Raw genomic sequence first — 18,782 nt, 5'->3', positions numbered from 1 at the left:
GCCAGTAAGTGCTAAACACACCTGATTGCAATGAGTTGATGCATTGTCACCTCTCACGGAGCTGAACGAGTCCGTGTCCCCCACACAAAGCGAATGAACGAGAGATGGCAGTTAATTAGTATCACGATGAGGTAATGTGTTTATGTTGTAAATAATGACTATTTCAGATGAATAATGGTCATCTGATGATGCTGGTGAGGCAAAGTAAACTTTGTTTTAGTAGGCTACCGCTCATTCATTTAGGAGTAAACACTGCAGTCCATGCTGCAGTCTAGGTTCGCTGCGTGAAATTGTGTATACGTTGCTTGGCAACGCCCTCCCGCCCGACTATCACTCTCCCTTTTCGCTTTTCTTCATTGCATTTTCTTTTTTTTCTTTTATGGTTCAGCCCCGTTATCAGTCATTATGACGACAAACAACTGTCTCAAACAAGGCTCCCGCTCCCATTCCCTCACCTGGAGGGATAGGCTTCTCAAATCGCGTAACTGCGCCACACTGAAATCTGTGACCAATACGGATATGTGACCATAGAGCATGCACGCGTGAACCGAAAATCGGACTGGGTGTACGACCAGATCAAATGCAGTAATAAAAACTATATAAAAACGTCTTTCTTTGCACTGATGGTCTCGTTTGCTGTTAAAGGTAATTTATGATTATGAGAGGAAACATGAGGCTGTTTAAAAGATATTTAAAAGTTACTCGTTGCCGCTTTAAGTGACAGCTCTCCGCCCGTTGTCACTCACTTTGCCTCAGATGTATATGTCAGCTATCTCCCTCACCCCGACGTGAGGCGGAGTAAAAATCTCACAAAATGGCAACGCGCACAAACCAGGATTATTGGATGCCGTGTGAATAACTGAGGTCAGCCCGGATGCTACATTCATATTATTTACCATCTATGGATTCGAATCTCTATCCCAACTGCCATTTTCTCCCCAAATCCTCCACCCCAGCTTTAAGTTTGCCTTCGTGTGTTTACATTATTGCTATCAGATGAAAAAACTTTTCAAGAAACTATATATCTTTCCTCTGCTTTCATGCCATAATGTGCCACAATGCCGCATCTTATCACAAAGCTGTCTGACTCTTTGAGTAGATCCTGAAATCCTCCTTTATCCTGATTCGATTTTGAATCGAATCGTGGGATTCCAGAAGCTGCAGATCAAAACCGGAACCGAACCGTTGGTATAAGAAAATCTTCTGTCCTATATTTTGATGGACTGATGCCCCATAATAGGAGGACAATATAGTAAGGTTATGTCGTAGGCTTTCACAATAATAAAACCTTGGGTCTGATAACCGATTTAGATGTTTAAAATACTGCACATTTTTACAGTTTTAGACAGTTTATCTTACTTTCATTTGCTGCTGTTTCTTGCTGAACTTTTTTATGTTTGATTTCTGAATGTTCAATGTCCACTAGTTAAGGAGGTGGCAGGGCTCAGATGGTTTATAAACCTTATGAGACAAACAAATGAAAAGTACAGTATTATAAGGTAATATAATATTAAAATTGTAAAAAGGCCAATATGTCACAAATGTGATGACAATAATTGTCACCCAAAAATCTTCTAATACTTGTGAGCGTAATAACACCTAGGTAGGACAACAACATCAAAACAACCATAGAGAAACCATAAACTACCTCTATCGGTGTATGCTACTTACTGTATTTCATATCAAAAGATTAACACAAGTTTATTTGGCATGCATTGATAACACTGAACAAACTATATAATTAATATTAATAATGACAGTAATATTATTGCAGAAAAGTTTAAACATCAAACATTTCTAGGTAAAGGTTAATTAATCCATGATTTCAACCTCATATATTTTTATTTTACTGTACATGTGCATTTGTTTACAAATGATGATAATACAATAAATTATAGAATGTGTGTGGGTGTGTCTATGGAGATAGAATGCTTTGGACTTGTGCAGCTGTAATGTTCTGTTGCCTTTGAACAATTCTGTTCTACAGACACTTAATAGAATACCTCACAGCCGAGACAGAGGGAACACATAAACACAGACTTTCCCCACGAACACAAGCAAGAAAACTACAAGGACAAAGTTTCCAAATATCACTACACATGGATCACAAGGTAAGAAAATCTAGCCTTGAACCTCTCACACACACACACAACAGAGAGATGGTTGTGTGTAACACCAAGTACCATCGCAGTTTTGTAGATATATTTTCTTGGTGTTAACTTGTGTGTAAAAAATGCCAGGTTAATGAAACCTGATTGTTTTTCTTTCTAGATTCCATCAGATGAAATGGGGACACTGAGATGCAGCGATTTGGAAGTGCCTCTGTTCACATTAGAAGACACTGAACAAGTGATCAGTTCATTTATAAATATAATCACATATGAGTAAGTCACAGGTTCAAAGCAGAAATTATGACTATACATATACACAATCAATATACAGTTTATTACACACACACACACACACACACACACACTGGTTAGTATGTTTGTTTTGCTTAACCATTGCTCATCATTCCTTGCAGGCAGTGGACGTTGATGGCAGATGGCCAAATTGAATCAGGCATTATTGTTCTGCTATCTGACATGTGTCATGACATTCTAGAGGGGCTCAGCGATTCAGTCCTGGAAGTGGTGGCACCTCAGGGTGAAAGCAAGATGAATGGCCAGAATGCCCAGAACTCCAGCACCCCTTCTATCACAGAGTAAGTCAAATGCTTCCACAGCAAACAAATACTTTATTCACTTAAACTTTCTTCTGAGTAATCGAAATTAAGTGTCCAAAAACACAAAGTTATTGATCAATATTGTTATTAAAACACTCTCAATCAGATTCTCGTACCACCTGCTACCAGGGTTGATTTATGTTACTTTTTAAAATAAAGACTTCTGAAAAAAGGTTAATATGTATATAAATGTATGAACCATTGCCAACCGTTGACTAATGTCTGATTGTCCTCACACTCTTTATAAGGAACCGGATTGAAACTCCACAGAGAAAGACTAACTTTCACAGGGTGACGGAGGAAGACATGCAAGCCAGCCTTGGGAATGTGCTTCACCGATGTTTTGGTGTAGCAATGGGACTCCCACAGGAAAACTCATTTGAGTCTAATATGCTACTGGGGTTGGTCGCAGCAGAGTTGAAGAGGAGGGTGAACCAGTCACTGGCCGTCATCAGGTCGCCAATCTCTTCTCCACTGTCAACGGAGTCTGGTGATTCAGACACATCAACTGCATCTCAAACTGGAGATATGGTTTACTATCTCTTCAATCTTTTGAAGAGCTTGATGATGAAGGACCTTGAGTCACCTAAAGATGAAGAATGTCAGGACGTTCAGGAGTTCAGCACAGACAATGCTGTAAAAATCCCCTCCTCATCAGACCTCTCAGTTTGCCAAACCGTAGAGCGTTCTGCCCGTTCAATAGAAGAGTCAATAGAGCAGCATAGAGCAGACCCTTCAGATTGTCAGAACGTAGAGCGTTTCAAGTCTTCAAATAGGCAACGAGAAGAACCCTCAGGTGTTAAGAAAGTCATGCTTTCTGAACATTTTGCAGAGGAGTCATCCAAGAAGCAAGAAGCAGAACCTTCTGGTGTTAAGAAAGTCAAGCGTTCTGAACATTTTGCAGAGGAATCAGTCAAGAAGCAAGAAGCAGAACCTTCTGGTGTTAAGAAAGTCAAGCGTTCTGTCCATTTTGCAGAGGAATCAGTCAAGAAGCAAAGAGCAGAACCCTCAGGATGTAGGGACACCAAGCATTCTCTCAGTTCAGCAGTGGAGATGCCACAGCAAAATAAGACCTTCCTTGTTGTGTTTCTTGGGAAGCTTCTGGACCACATCGCTCAAACCACCAAGACATCGATATACGAAGCTGACTTTGATGCGATGGTGGAATGTCTCAGAGAGAAGACAGTAGGAGAAATAAGTTCCCCTTTCCCACGCACTGTTGGAAACATCCACATCCCCATCTACAAAGAACTTTGCCGCAAGTTTGGCTCTGCAATGCTGCTGCAGGCTGCCATGGTGTCCTGTGATGTGGCTTTTGAAGAAGCTGTTTCCAGGTTATTAAAATCACAGCTACAGAAATCGTCACAAAAGAAAATAAGCTTTGCGACCAAACTAAGGAGCTTTTTTGGCCAAAAGACGATGAAAGTTACGCCAGGCTGTGAGAGTAAAACATCGGCCGCTCATACTACAGTCATCAGTCTTGAGAAACGCCCTCTGTACTGATGCAGTTGAAAGAACACATCCTTTTTAAGAGTGGTCTCGGCTCTTTCTGTTGTAGTTTGCATGTTCTTCTCCGGGTGCTCAGGTTATCCCACATTCCAAAGACATGCAGATCAATTGGATACTTAAAATTACCCATATATTTGATACACATATAATCCTTCATTTGGATTTCAATAAAAAAAATTAACTAACTAATATTGTTAATGACTGTTTTTCATAATTTACTATCATAATAAGAATAGAGGTCAGAGTACTTTCTCTTGAACATGTGTTAAGTTTCAGGGGATGAAGTCTGTCTGTAGTAAACCTAATTAGCCACTTGGTGGCGTCAAATAACCATTACTGTTTTAGCACACCCTGTTAACATTGAGACATTCACAAGCTTAACATAATGGTGTGCAACTCACACACAAACACACACATACAAAGGAAGGACACAGACCAGTCACTGGTTTTGAGGTTGTAGATACTCAAAAATTAAAAGTCACTAGTCAGTATTTCATGTGAAAATGTGTCTCCAAGCATTGCATTTGTTTCAGTCTCAAAATTCTGAAGAATACAATTTATGTCGACCAAAGTACAACGCTCAGCATCCATATGATAAAACCATGCAGGTTATTGTTGAATCAATATGATTTGTTGATGTGGTTATCAAAATAAAAAAATTATTATGAAAAGTTAGGTGTACTTATACATGATTAATATAACAAAAAATCTAATTTTAAGATACTGTTAGAAAATAGAAATACACTTAAATCTATTATTCTCTCAGTTAAAAGATATATAGCCAGAATATTTGGAATTTAAATAGGAATTTGTCATTTGAACACTTAACTGATGAAATGTTTAACTGTAAAACTTACCTTTTAAGAAATAGGTCATGCCATTAAGGTTTTTCTTTAGATTGAGGAAAGTCCTATGTATTTAGGCCTCTGATGCACCAAACATTACTCGTCGTCAAAACAAATTCACTGGTAAGAATCCATTGTTATGAAAATATTGTGGAGCCCAAAGTAGAAAAATGAACGACTAAAGGGATCTATGGCCCAGCTTTTCATGATGAGCAAACAAACACACAAGTATGTATAAAGGTGCAGTGACAAACCTATGCACTACTTGGGAAAACATTCACGTGTATTGCTGCTTGGCTGACAGACAAACTGTCTGAGCTGAAGTAGCACACAGATGTGACAGACGTAAGATAAAGGAAGATCACAAATGATGAAGTTAACATGTCAAGCAAGTTTCAGTTGCATGAAAAATGCTTTATAAATATATTAGTATGAGTGTTTAAGATGGAATACAACTAAAACCCTGCAACAATGTATGCTGAATTACATTGTTGCAGGATACTAGCATATGTGCTGGTTTATCCTGTTTGGAAAAAGGATAAACCAGGCATCCAAAAACCCTTTTGGATGCCTTGTAGTAAAAACATTTTTTTTAAAACACCCCAAAAAAACGTAATTGTTCCCTCCTGTTTTATTGCAGAGATGTGATTAAGTTTTCATAAATCTGGGTAACGTAATAAAACAATTTCAATGGAACTGTTTCATCAATAAATGCTGTGTGACTTCCCACCACATAAAGCAGGTGCCTTATTTATTTTTTTGCACACCTGCACCTCAGACAGCCTGAGTCCACGGCAAACCGACCATGAAAGAAAGACTGAGCCATATATCATTTACACAAAAGTCGCATGTTCTCTATACACACACACTGACCTGGGCATAAAATGTTGATGTACATCACTGAATTCCTACATAGGCAACTGAAGGTTCAGGTTGGAAACAAACGCAGGTTCTCAGTGTGTGTCTGCCTCTTTAAAAGGCGTGGTGACGTTGTGACAATGCTACGTCGCTAATGAGCCAACGTACAACAACATCCTGGAGTGGAGGTATTTATCTTATGTGAACTTGGAGCTTTAGCCCTAGAAAATTAAAACATAAAACGTTAGATAATCCAGTATATTGGTGTTTATTTGCTTCGCGCCCTGCCCCTGATACCATTATACATCCTGATCGTATATATATTTATGGGGGGTGGGGGGCAACCCGAACAGAAGGCTGTCTATAAGTCTGTGAGCTGACGCCTTCTTCTTCATACTGTAGTTAGCTAAATAACGCCCTCTTTTGATTATTAGCTACCCAGTTTGAAAATGGCCACAGACGAGCTCTCGTCCAAGCTCAGCCGTCGGCTGCAAATCGAAGATGGAGCCGAGGAGCCCGTCGCTGTGGACCTCCACGGAGAGCAGAATGGTTCGGAGGAGAAGCCGAGCACGGCCAACGCGGACTCGGAGCTGGGCGCTAAGCTGATGCGGCGAGACCAGCTGAACGAGGGACAGGGGGAGCACTCCCAGCCCAGCATGAGGGTCTTCAACCCCTACACCGAGTTCAAAGAGTTCTCCCGAAACCAGATCAAAGACATGGAGAAGCTGTTCAAAACGTGAGTGTGTGACAGTCCGGGTGAACACCGATACCTTTTGGAAAGGTGGGAGGCTAAATCTCAAACATGCCTCAGGGCCACTGGCTGTCCATTTTAATGTCATGTAATGGCAGTAGCCTATGTTTTGATAGGGAAACGCTCAGGAAGTTGGCAGGTTGAACATGTGGGCTGCGTCTTGATTAAAACAATGTGTATAATTTATTCGTCTTTATAGGCCTACCTTACTTCTGAAAAGCAGAGCACAGAATAACACAAACTTGAATCCATATTGAAGGATGAAGAATCCGGAAATAGTATTGTAATTGGTCAAACGGGAGCTAAAAGACAGTAAGGTGATGGGCGATGTACTTTATGGAATCCATAGTTAATTAGAAAACTAAACTTAAATGGTTAATCTATCAAAAATATTTGAAGCTTTGAAAATCAAATGCAGGACCTACCCATAGCCTATGTTTATTGTCTCCAGCGTGAGTGATGCAAGGTGGGGACATTAGCCTGTGAGAGTAATTTAAATTAAAAAGGTCAGTTTGTCATCAAGTACTACGTGAGTATAGAGTTCTCAGTCATGTGCCTGATGGTGTGGTTAGTATGTTAACAATAAAAAAGAAGGTTGTGAAATGAACCTGATAAGTGTGCCAGATAATCAGTAACCCTCAGTTCACTCTCAAAAATGAATTATATTGCAACATAGTTGAAATGTGATCACTCTAACACTTATGATCATACGGTCAGAGATGGTGAAAGATTAAAATGCATGGATATGAATGCTCTTCTACAGAACATTATGGTCCTAAGCCTCAGTGAAACAAGTTCTGCTAACGTTGGGGTTTCAGGTCCACCTACGAGATGTTCATTTGACAGAGGCAGAGCTGGTAATAGCAGGCAACATGATCAGAATCATGACGGAGGTAGGCCCTACCTCATATGATGAGGGGGTGACCACAGGAACATTTGCTTACAGCAATTGGCAGAAAGGAATATTCAACAAGGTGAATTTTAAACAAGAACACGAAGCTGTAGAAAAACACTTGAAAACATTTCCAAATATCAAAAGTTCATAGCGGCTAAAAAAAATAGCCTATGAATAAATGGGGGAAGTACTGTATAGTATATAGAGAGAGTGTTCTTTGGCTTTTATGTCTGATGATGAACAAACTATTATGAATAATGCATATAAAAATGTTAAAAGTATGTCAGATGATTTCTGTGGTTGGAAGAGACGGGAGAAGAAAAGTGGCTGAAATGTGGCATCATGGGAGATCTTGTACAGTGTGCAGATTTTAATTGTTTTCATAAAAGACAACAGAGGTTTTTAGTTTTTACTTCCATTTATCACTGAAATATCACCTCTTGTTCTCCTGAGCTGCAGTGATACAATACACAGGTCAGTCTTTTAAAATGGTCTAGTAGTGTGAGGCCGACGTTGCTGTCACTCGCAGAGGGGAAGTGGTTGTGGTGTACTATATTAGTCAGATGTCTATTTAAGTGTTGTTAGGCTTGCATGGCCAAATTAGACAGAGGCAGAAGGTGCTTTTGTTGTGGGTTGCTTTATTGGCTATTTTCACACACATCACTTAGTTTAATAGGAAAGTAATTATTGCTTAGTTGTTGGCCAGGCGGCCTGCAGTGTGACTTCAGAGTGAGTCACTGCTGAATTGTAGCTGAATGGCCGGAATTTAAGGTCATCAAGCCCTCAGCATGACGCCATGTTGCAACAATTAGTCATGATTGTGGGTGGTAGGCATGGGTGAAATGAGTGTGTGTTTTACTGTATACCTCTGCTTAGCACTTCCTCTTACTCATGCTATGTGTAGTTAGTTAACCAAGCTATGAACTCCTAAATTAAGAGAAAAATGGAAGCTCCTATTACTAGAATCTAGGCTATATCTTGTGACACATCTATTCTGTAACAATGGGGTCTTCTGTTCATTCTGCTGCTCCTCTTGGCATTCATTGGCGTGTGTTCAAGCTGAAGAGGTTCACACTGTTGCTCTGATTGACTCAGAGCTTTTGTCTTTGCATGTGCATGAACTCTGGCTGTTACTGTGCAAAGCCCTGCCTGGATTCTTCAAGTTCCTGTCATGTCCAGTCCTGTCCAGACACGTTTAACAAACTAGTACTTACGAACGCACTACTCTTTTTGTGTTTAGCCATTTTATTAACAGGGCTCACACACTCAATGAGACAGCATTTATCTTGTAAGTCAAAATAAACATTATATTTTGTGACTATGATGGGAAGCAAGTGTGTCCATGTTTAAACATATCAATAAACACATAACTACAATAACTGGATCTATTTTAACATGTCAATAACTGTTTTTTTTTTTATTATTATTTTAAAACAAGCCACTATATTCTATATTAAGCCTCTATGTATGTGTTTGATTGACAGCTGACCTGGCAAAGGCACAGGTCAAGACATTATGTACAGGAAAACATTTTTAGTTTTCTGCCCATTTTCATTCCATGGTGCACCTGGCCAATGAGCACAGAAAGCAGTGAGTGACGTTACGTTGGGAAAGTACCACTTCTGCTTTTGAAGCTGATACAAATCTAAAGGAGGAAATGGTTTGGAATGGAGAAGAAGAAGAAAAAAACACTGAGCTAGCTTCCTTCATGGGAAACGAAGCCCTTGTGTATCTCTTTTGCTTTCTTTCTCAGACGTCTCTCCGGAAAACAAATGTCTCAAAATAGATGTGGAGCCGTGCCAGCCAGCGAGAAAGAAAGAAAACGGATTGAAATGTTCTCCAACACAGAGAGAGAGAGAGAGAGAGACCACAGAGATTTAACTAGTGAAAGTGCTCATACTTGAGTTAAAGTTGATTGTAGTCTGTGACAGGATGGATAAGTAATAGAGGATGTAAACAAGTCAATAATTGCACGATTGACAGATTTTGGCCGCTCCACTGACTTTGAAGTGAGCATTCAGGAAGACATGAGTTTGTCTGCCAAAGAGGAAGTGCTTAAGGAGAGGCACAGACCTCTTCAGTTCTGTGTCGCACAGCTGACTGACTGCAGTTGTTAGCCTAGAGGAGGGGTTTAGGCAGCCCTGCTCTATGCTAACAGTACCTGCCTGTCTTAACTCCCCTTATAAGGACACAAATATACCCCCCTGCTACACACACACACATGACTGCTCTCTCAACACAGACATACGAAATTAATTTGCAAAACGACAACTGACCAGAAAGCTGAATGCAACATGTGACTTTCACAGTTGCTACATCAACACAGCATTGTCTTATTTAGAAGTGTATCATACAGTCTGGTAGGGTTAGGTTTCAAGCTCAAGTTACAAATAGGTAAAACTATGGTTGACTGAGAATGAAAAAAATAAAAAGTTTTTAGCATAGTTCCTTCTGTTAACCTAGGAAGGGATAGGAAATGTTGCTAAAATATGTATCGGACACACTGGTAACATCTGCAGCCAACTGGCTTTACACCTCATTTTCCCCCAGTGACTTGCTCCAAATGCCAGAGGTCCTGATTCAGATGTACTAAGTCGATCAGCTTAAAATATCATGTTATCAGGTTGTGTGATTAGCTGGATTGGCATGCTAACAGGACCCAACCCCTAAGGACAGGGATTCCTGTGTACACACCTTCATTTCAAGTTCAAAGTTCAGCTTTATTGTCTCTATCTCGACCTGTGTATATGTCTGTAGCACAGTGAAAAGCAGTTGTTACCCCTCTAGCTGGTCGAATAAAGACAGTATTCACTAGTCTCAAAATACATTATTAAATATTTATTAAAATGTAAACTTTCAAGGAGAACGAGCAGGCACTTTATCGCACAGCAAAGCAAAGCAAAACACACATCATTTTGTAATTGAATTGATCACAAGATCCTTGTTTTATCAGTCAGAAAAATTGCAATTTGAAATGTATTTAAATTATTCAGCCGTAAACTGACGAAGGCTTTGTCTAGTAAACAGTCTTGCCAGATAGTGCTGTATTGTTCTGTATTGTTCATTGTCAAGCAATCTCATGTGCTGACTCAAGCCATCACTGATTGTATCAAGTACTGTGTGTGTGTGTGCGTGTGCCCGTGCGCGTGTGTGTCACAGCCTGGTGTATGTTTTTATTCTGAGCTATATAGCTCTAAGTTAGTGAGCTACACTGGTGCACTAAATGAGATCTTCCTTCATCACCATGAACACTACACACACTGTAGTTTATTTGAACTAAATCCTAAATACACTGTCCTGCTGCCCCAAAGACTTACTAGAGCAGCAAACGGCGAAAATAGTTCCCAGAATTGCACTCCGGAACACATTGTCGGTTACTGTCTGCACATGGTTTTTGGTCACAATAAAGAAGACTATAGATTCAGAACAACGCCAGACCTCTCCTTTTTAAGTGTTTCTCTCCTGTGTGTTTAAAGAAGGTTTATTATAGATTTAATTACTAGGCTTTACACTCCAAACGGGGCAGCTATGCACATGAATACCTCTGAGGACTGTTGGACCTTCAGACAGAGTGTAAACTGCCTTTTTTGCCAAAATCCTATCTAGAGTCCGTGCAGCTTTTAGGTGGAGCACATTCGCTGCGGTTTGATAAAAAGAGGATGTTTATCATTCCGCTTTGGATTCAACACTTCCTGTGTAAACATTTTCCTCCAATCACTGGTCCACACTGGCTGAATCAGCGTGGAGGGGCAGGGCACTGCTCTTTGCTGCACACACAGGGGGAAGACAGTATTACTTCTTAGGAAACTTAAATGTTAGAATTCTTTATGGTTGGTGAACAGTTTAAAACGTATTGTTCTGATACGAACAATATCAATGACCATTGTTCTTCAGTTCTCAGTGGAAGTTAATCATCATCTGAAAATTATTGAAAGGGAATCAATCATTCATCTTCAGTCAATAACACAGACATGCCCTTAAACCTGCAGTGTGTAGAATTTTGGGTTTTATTTCCTAGCAGATTTTGTAGAAAGTAATTATAATATCCATAAGTACGTTTAATTGAGTGCATAATAGCTGAAATTTTTTTTTGAATTATTATTTTTTTCCTTAGAAAGGGTCTCATATATGTCCATATTTCTGCATATTTTGGACCAAGGCCTAGTGCCGCCATCTTGAAAGTGTCATAGTTGGAATGTCATCAGGTGCATTGTTTAAAATGTAGAATTGTTCTTGTCCTTGAAGGCCACTGTAGCTTCTGTTATTATTCTAAAGGGTTGGGGTTACCCAGGGAGTGTTGCATTCTAGAACTTTGTAGAACTTTCTTGATGATGTCATATTACACACTGCACCTTTAAGCCTGCTGACCACAGAAAGCACTGTCTCATACAAGTTAGTTTGTACCACTTGTTGGCCGACAACATCACAAGGCAAAAGTGTTGATACATTTTCTGAAAGGCTACACTGTAAAGCGGGTTGAAAAGCCAGCAGAAATAAAGAGGGAACAGATCTGCAATAATAGTTTAATAACGGGCTTAATGGAGCACAATTTAAGTCCAATCCTGGAAGACACGCATGATGTCTGTTACAATTTCCTATAAAAAAAAAAATCTGCTGTGGAAATGGTCTTTATCCGTTCAGTAGAAAGTACTTCGAGTGCAAACTGTAGACGGTGACGTCTGGGGATTAAAAATGTCACTAATCTTATTCAATCTCATTTGTCCAATGCAATAATCATCTCAAACTAAATTCTTTACACCGTCATTATAATGGGCCGCATGGTTTCCGTTGGTTCTGTCCAGGTATGACGCTGGGAGAGACAACTTCATCGACCTGATGGAGCTGAAGCTGATGATGGAGAAGCTCGGAGCTCCACAGACGCATCTGGGCCTGAAGAACATGATCAAGGAGGTGGACGAGGATCTGGACAACAAGCTCAGCTTCAGAGAGGTGAAACCAGAAGAAAGAAAAATAGTTTAGAGTCAGTCAGGGGATTTGATATTTCTTCTGATCCTAACATTCCTGTTCCTCTGTTCTTCCTGTCATCCTCAGTTCCTGCTGATCTTCAGGAAGTCAGCAGCAGGAGAGCTTTCAGAGGACAGCGGCCTCAGTGTCCTCGCTCGACTCTCTGAGATCGATGTCTCCACAGAGGGGGTCAAGGGAGCCAAGACCTTCTTTGAAGCCAAAGTAAGTTGACTCCAGAATTCTTATACAGTCAATGCAATGTGTTTTTTGAAGAAAAAAACTACACACACAAGATAACACGCGCATGTATTATGCTCAAGATTTGTTGATGTCTTCATAGATTATTCAAACGGCCTTATTACCTTTTGCTCTCAGCTCACATTAAAACATGACACTTGCAGTGTCAGGACATCTTAACATTCTCTTATGTTTTGTAAGTCACACTTGTACTGGTTTCCTTAGTTTGTTGTATAATGTTTATCTGTAAGTATTGTTTGTCAAATTCTATTGAGGTATGTGTTTTTTTATATTTAATATATATATATATATATATATATATATATATATATATATACACACACACACACAATGGTCTCTCGAAATAGAGATCTCGATCTCAATGGGACTACCTGTTTAAATAAAGGAATATACTGAATATAGATGCATAATGGAAGATGCATATCAGTACAGCAGCAGATTCAGTCCTCCGTCAGCGTCTGCATTCAGGCACTGTTCTAGGTGTACAGATGGTCAGCCATGTTTTGGCGGCAGGCATAGCCCAATACGTCAAATAGGAGAAAATAGACCTCAAGCCAAAAAAAAAAAGTGCTATGGGTTGCGGTTTCTGTTATAGAGCCGTCATGCAGCGTGTGTGTGTTGACTAAAACAGACGTGAATCTGTTACCGTCGAACACATGTAAGAAAAGTAAATAAATAAAATGTACTAAGAGGTTTCTGTGTATTCAAGGCTAAACGGTAAATTAATGGTGATTGGACTTATATAGCCCAAAGCGCTTGACATGTCTTACCACATTCACACACACACACTCATACACCGATGGCATGTTTAAATTATACATAAAAAAGCATGTCAAAATATAGAAAAAGATGCTGTGGATGACAGGTGTCTGGTTTATTTAGCAAGTGACTGTTTTAATGCAAAGTCTTAGTTGATGACTTGGGATACAGGTTTAGAATCACACATGGCACGTAGCTGGTTATAGAATGTTCTCCTTGAGTTCTTGCCTCTCTGCTTCAGAAGTTGATTTAGCTTGAAGCAACAACTTGACACTAATACACCAAAGGGCAATTACGCTACAGGTCTTTGAATTTAGTTTTTGATTCTGTACACTTGGCTGTGGCTGCACCTCCCATCACATCATCATCGTGTGTGTGTGTGTGTTTATTCCTTATTCCTTGTGTGACAGGTCCAGGCCATCAATGAGTCCAACCGGTTTGAAGCAGAGATCCGCCAGGAGCAGGAGGCCAAGAAGCAGGAGCTCGAGGACAAGAAACAGAAACGCGCTGCTTTCAAAGAACTGCAGTCAGCCTTCAAGTGACCACCTCTCTCTCTCTCTCTCTCTCGCTCTCTCTCTCTCTCTCTCTCACACTCCCTCTCTCTCTCCTTCCCCTCTGGACCTGCCACTGTCTGTGCCGTGTCGGAACTAATGCTGTCAAAGTTTGTCAATGTGTGTGTGTCTGAATGCGCCGTGTGTGTGTCAGACTGTGGTCCCCGAGTCAAACACAGGCTCAAAGTCACTAGTCTACACAGTACAATGGACTGGACACATAATGAGAATATCAACACTGTCTATGCTTAATGCCGATCTGTCTAGAATCATCTATTCATTTAGCTCTGTTCTCGGTACTGAGCTAAATTAAATGATGATTCTTAACAGTATTTATCGTCCACATCTGTGTCCCCGAAATCAGAAGAGATAATTGTTTCCTCCAATATCAACCCATGTGACCCACCAGGGCTCCAGAAAAAAATAGTTGAAGTGATTGTGACCATGAAAACATTCCAGAGTATTGAAAATCATTTCTATTATTATAAAAAAAACTGCTGTGCAATGTTCTTGCATCTAATAAACCTTCAAATGCACAAGCTTTTCCCTCCAGTGGGCCTTCCTGACTCAAATACTATTGTCCCACCTGAACGTGACACAAAAAAGCGCACGCCAACACAGCCCATTTTCAGTCTGGACACCCAATACCAGCTGTGTTTGGATCCTAAAATATGTAAACTTTGGCTAAAATGACCAAGTGTCCAGTTCTTAGTGTGTGTGATGACTAGTGTTGAGCGTACGCTATAATTTAAATTGAATCATTCCAGGACTCGTCGCAAAACCCACAGTGACACTTGGCAGACATCAGAGAAAAATCCAATGAGTGTTAAATGTTTTAGCGAATGAACAAATATCTGAGCTCTGCATTTTTACTGTCAGCTCTGTATTTTTGTACAATGGGATTAGGGTGGGTTTGGAGTTGGGATGGGTGTGGAATTTTGTCATTCAAAATGTTTTGCATGTACCCTCGAAGGTAACACCAAGTTGTTTTTAGAAACGTACCGAAATGTTATTTTTTTTTTCTAGTTTCGGCTATTTTTCCCCGTCCTATCAGATCTGTTAACATGTGATTCATTCTGAGATCTGGATATGTTTACATTAACCACATGAGCAGCCACCAGTGATCTGTTAAAAGTTAAATTTCCACATGGTCCAAGACCACTTCCTGTTTGATTAGCTTGTGTTCACTTTACCAAGAGAAGTGAGTAAGTAAAATGTTTTCACAACTGATAGGACTGATAGCCAAAACTATGCAAATACAGTAAGACCCAGGCTTTTTCTTTCTTTTCAACTGTTCGGTGGAGGTTTGACACAGTGCATCACATGTGCCATGATTAGCAGTATGACCATTACCACTGATGGTGTTTAAAAGCTTACTCTGCTTTACAGAGTAAGCTGTTGTCTCGCTGTGAGATTAGGATATAATAATAATATAAATGTTTACCTTTGTCTGCAGTGTAGATAGTGTGTCGCTACTTTGACATTAGCGCCAACGAAAGGGAAGTTGTGAGGTCCTGCAGAGATGTGAACAGTGCTTCCCCCTCATGTAAAATGCTGTGTTCACTTCTTAGCAAAAGAGCAAGTATTCTTCGCCATTTGAATCCAAGCTTGAATGCCAATCAGATGATATCCTGTGCTCCTTATGCTTGTGAAATCCAGCTGGTGTATTGTCTCTTATCAGGTAAATCTTTTTTTAGCAAAGAGATTGGCAGAGTTTGCACTTACTTGGTCATTTGATGTAAGTGTCTTAATCGAGAGAAATAGTAGATTTAGCCTTGATAGAGTTGATAGACTTTTATATTAATTCTGTCGTTCAAACGTCTAAGTGCTTATCCTGAAGATAGTTTGGTGGATTGTGCTTACTGATGTACAGCACTATCAATCACTTTAACAACACAGACTTTAGAGTTAACCGACTGCCATTTATTTCACAGATAATCATCTTTTACAAAAGTAGGTGTTGGTCATTCAAGCCAGTGAACAAGTACAAACACCAACAAATGTCAAAACAAAACATTTGTTTAAATTGATTTAAATTAAATGCAACCCATACAGCCCAAACCTGAACTAACGTTGTTCCAATCATTCCCATTCTAAGTGACAACTTCCTCATACAGTTGTGTAAGGCAGGTGCATTTTTAAGAGGGAGAAAGCAACCTTCATATCCCAAAAATAATCCACCTATGATGTCTGGAGGAGCCTGAATTGGCTACTTGCTAAGTGTAGAGACAATGGGATTTTCTACATGTTTATCTTTACATGGATTATTCCCTGTGTAGTGGACCAGCAGTAAAAAAAAAAACTGCATACTGTGTGTGAAGTACTGGACAATTATTAACCAAACATCGTTTATTGATTTGGAGTTGTTATTAATTGGTCATAGTGTTATATATTTTCATACAAATTAGTGATTCCAAGCAACTAAAGTAAAAAAAAAAAATTTGATGTAAAGAAGTGAAACACTGTCATAGTGTAGGGGGTCTAATGTATAAGAAAACTATTCCTAATGATGCAGTAGTGTATTCAGGCATATGGCCTCATTTGACAAGCATATCTTACTATTTTTTTAAACACACGAGTAAAATATCACTTCTTCAGGATTATCACTTTAAATAATTACCTGGTTACATGGCACAGAGCGATTTCAATTCTTAGATTTCTTATCGTTAAGTGTTTGCGTTGGGGCCATTTTGTAGAAACGTTTGGTCAATACTGTGTGAGATAATATGCAAGCTCTCATTGTGTTCTCGGTGCATGCCAGCATCTTACAATACATTGTGACTAAAATGCTCTTAAAGAATAATCAATCGAATCATTTCATCACAGTATGAAAAATACTGTTGTTTTTGTTTAGTTGTTTTTGGTTAAATGTCCTCCCAGTCCTTTGTTTAAGAGTGAAGAGAATTCCCAGTTCATCAGTGAGCTGGGCGGACATTTTGGGTTTTCAAGGTTTTAACATGTTCTGTTGTGTAAAGTGCAGGGTGGTCGTTGAGTAACTGTGAGTTTAGGTTTTTGTCATGTGTTTTTGGTGTGTAGTTTATATTCACTAATGAGGCTCAATGGCATCTGATGTCATCTGATCCTTCCCCACACAATTAAAAAACCCACTGTAACAAGACACTGTAGCTGTAATATTTGAATTTATGTGTTGATTTTTACTGATGTACCCTCTTTTTGAAATATTCCAAAAAACAAGACACCAATACACAATCATCTTTGTTTTTTGGGAAAAAAATAAAATAAGCCCTTATTAAATGTGCAAACCTTTAATTGTCGTGTCTACTTAGTTATCTGTTGATCTTGTTCAGATCAGGGAGCAAAATTATAATATATTTTAAAGTTCATTCCATGAGTCATGACTTAATTACTCATACAGAATAGAGATGCCGAGCTGAGTTTATTGTGGATTCCATGAATAGTTTTCCCACTTCATTCCTGCATGAACTTAATGTTACCAGAACAGTGCCAATTGTATAAACTACTGTCATTAAGCCCAGTCCAGTGAAGTATGTCACTCTACAGAAACATAAATGTGAATGGAAATTATATTGACAATGGTAATGACAAAATGTGATTTAGAAAGCTAAAAAAAGATGTGCTTAATATCAATTAGGGAGGGTATGATAGGTTTGGTTTCTATGGTTTGATGTTCATACCGTTTTCCTTTCTTGCTTTTTTTGTATCCTGAAAATACATTGGAAACTGTCTAATACACATTTATTTAGATTTTCAATAACATGCATTCTTTTATCACAATAAATTGTCAATAGTGTGTGTGTCATTGCCACCTTTCTGTCAAATGTCACATCCACCTGAAACCCAGCAATTTTTTCTCTGTAGGTTTGCTAAAAAAAAATGTTTTAGCTGTGATTTATAGCAGAGCAAGAAAGATTTGCAAACTTGTTCTCTTTAGTTTTGGACCGTGTAAGAAACTATTTTCAATTCCATCTTGACTGATAGATTCCAGTCGCCTCTAGACTGAACTGCTTCACCCAGTTAATATATTAATAAAACTGATTTTGAACTTTACTTAAATAGTTTTTGAATTCAAAACTCTGCAGAATGAAGGTTCTGTGTTCAGGCTTGTAACAATAATGGCCACCACTGAACATATCAAGTAAATTGTGTAGAACATAGCTTCGTATACTTGTCTGCATGCAATGCATTTAGTTGAAAAATCCCTAAAAGGTTTTATAACATGTCAGATGAGTCACTGTTTAATGCTTGGATCAGAATTAAAACACTGCTTACTATGATGAAGACATGCAGCCACTTAAACTCTGCCCAACTTTATTCAAATGATCTATGATTTCATTCAAAATGACTTTTGATTTTTCACAAAATTTGAATTTAAAAGTTGTAACTATGTCCAATTATAATCGACATGTACCTTTTAATAAGGGTAATTTAAAAAAATAGATAACTTAATTTTGGCAAACATTAAGTAAAAATTGTATATATTTTAAAATGTCAGCTTTACTGCGGAAAGTATCAGGCAGCATGGGCCTGTGCCCAGAAGTGTGGCAGTCTCCTACAGCTTCACTAGATTTAACATTGGGATGGTGGTTATACATTCATTTCAGGAGCTAGATAAAGCAGGGTTTATACTGCACATCTGCTTGGAGACTGGGAAAGGAACTAGAGTCTAGACGATGATTTAAGTCTT

General features: G+C 39.1%; 1 protein-coding gene across 1 annotated transcript; it reads left to right on the top strand.

Annotated features, from left to right (window-relative positions):
• The first annotated feature begins 6,110 nt into the window (after nucleotides 1-6,110).
• efhd2 (EF-hand domain family, member D2) lies at nucleotides 6,111-17,888 on the top strand. The gene is made up of 4 exons (XM_080031168.1): nucleotides 6,111-6,673; nucleotides 12,386-12,533; nucleotides 12,636-12,770; nucleotides 13,976-17,888. The coding sequence occupies exons 1-4, from the start codon at nucleotides 6,387-6,389 to the stop codon at nucleotides 14,105-14,107; spliced, it is 702 nt and encodes a 233-aa protein (XP_079887294.1). The 5' UTR covers nucleotides 6,111-6,386; the 3' UTR covers nucleotides 14,108-17,888.
• The last annotated feature ends 894 nt before the right edge of the window (nucleotides 17,889-18,782 follow it).

Source organism: Ammodytes marinus (assembly GCF_949987685.1).
Source record: "Ammodytes marinus genome assembly, chromosome: 7".
NCBI classification, from domain to species: domain Eukaryota; kingdom Metazoa; phylum Chordata; class Actinopteri; order Uranoscopiformes; family Ammodytidae; genus Ammodytes; species Ammodytes marinus.
The sequence above is the reverse complement of the archived record's forward strand: the minus strand, read 5'-3'. Positions and strand labels throughout refer to the sequence as shown.

What these genes read in the sequence shown, in the direction of transcription:
- efhd2 (XM_080031168.1), top strand. Translation starts at nt 6,387, where the DNA reads ATGGCCACAGACGAGCTCTCGTCCAAGCTCAGCCGTCGGCTGCAAATC. An exon ending in ATGGAGAAGCTGTTCAAAAC is followed by an intron (nt 6,674 to 12,385) that starts GTGAGTGTGTGA and finishes GGTTCTGTCCAG; the next exon opens with GTATGACGCTGGGAGAGACA. An exon ending in ACAAGCTCAGCTTCAGAGAG is followed by an intron (nt 12,534 to 12,635) that starts GTGAAACCAGAA and finishes TGTCATCCTCAG; the next exon opens with TTCCTGCTGATCTTCAGGAA.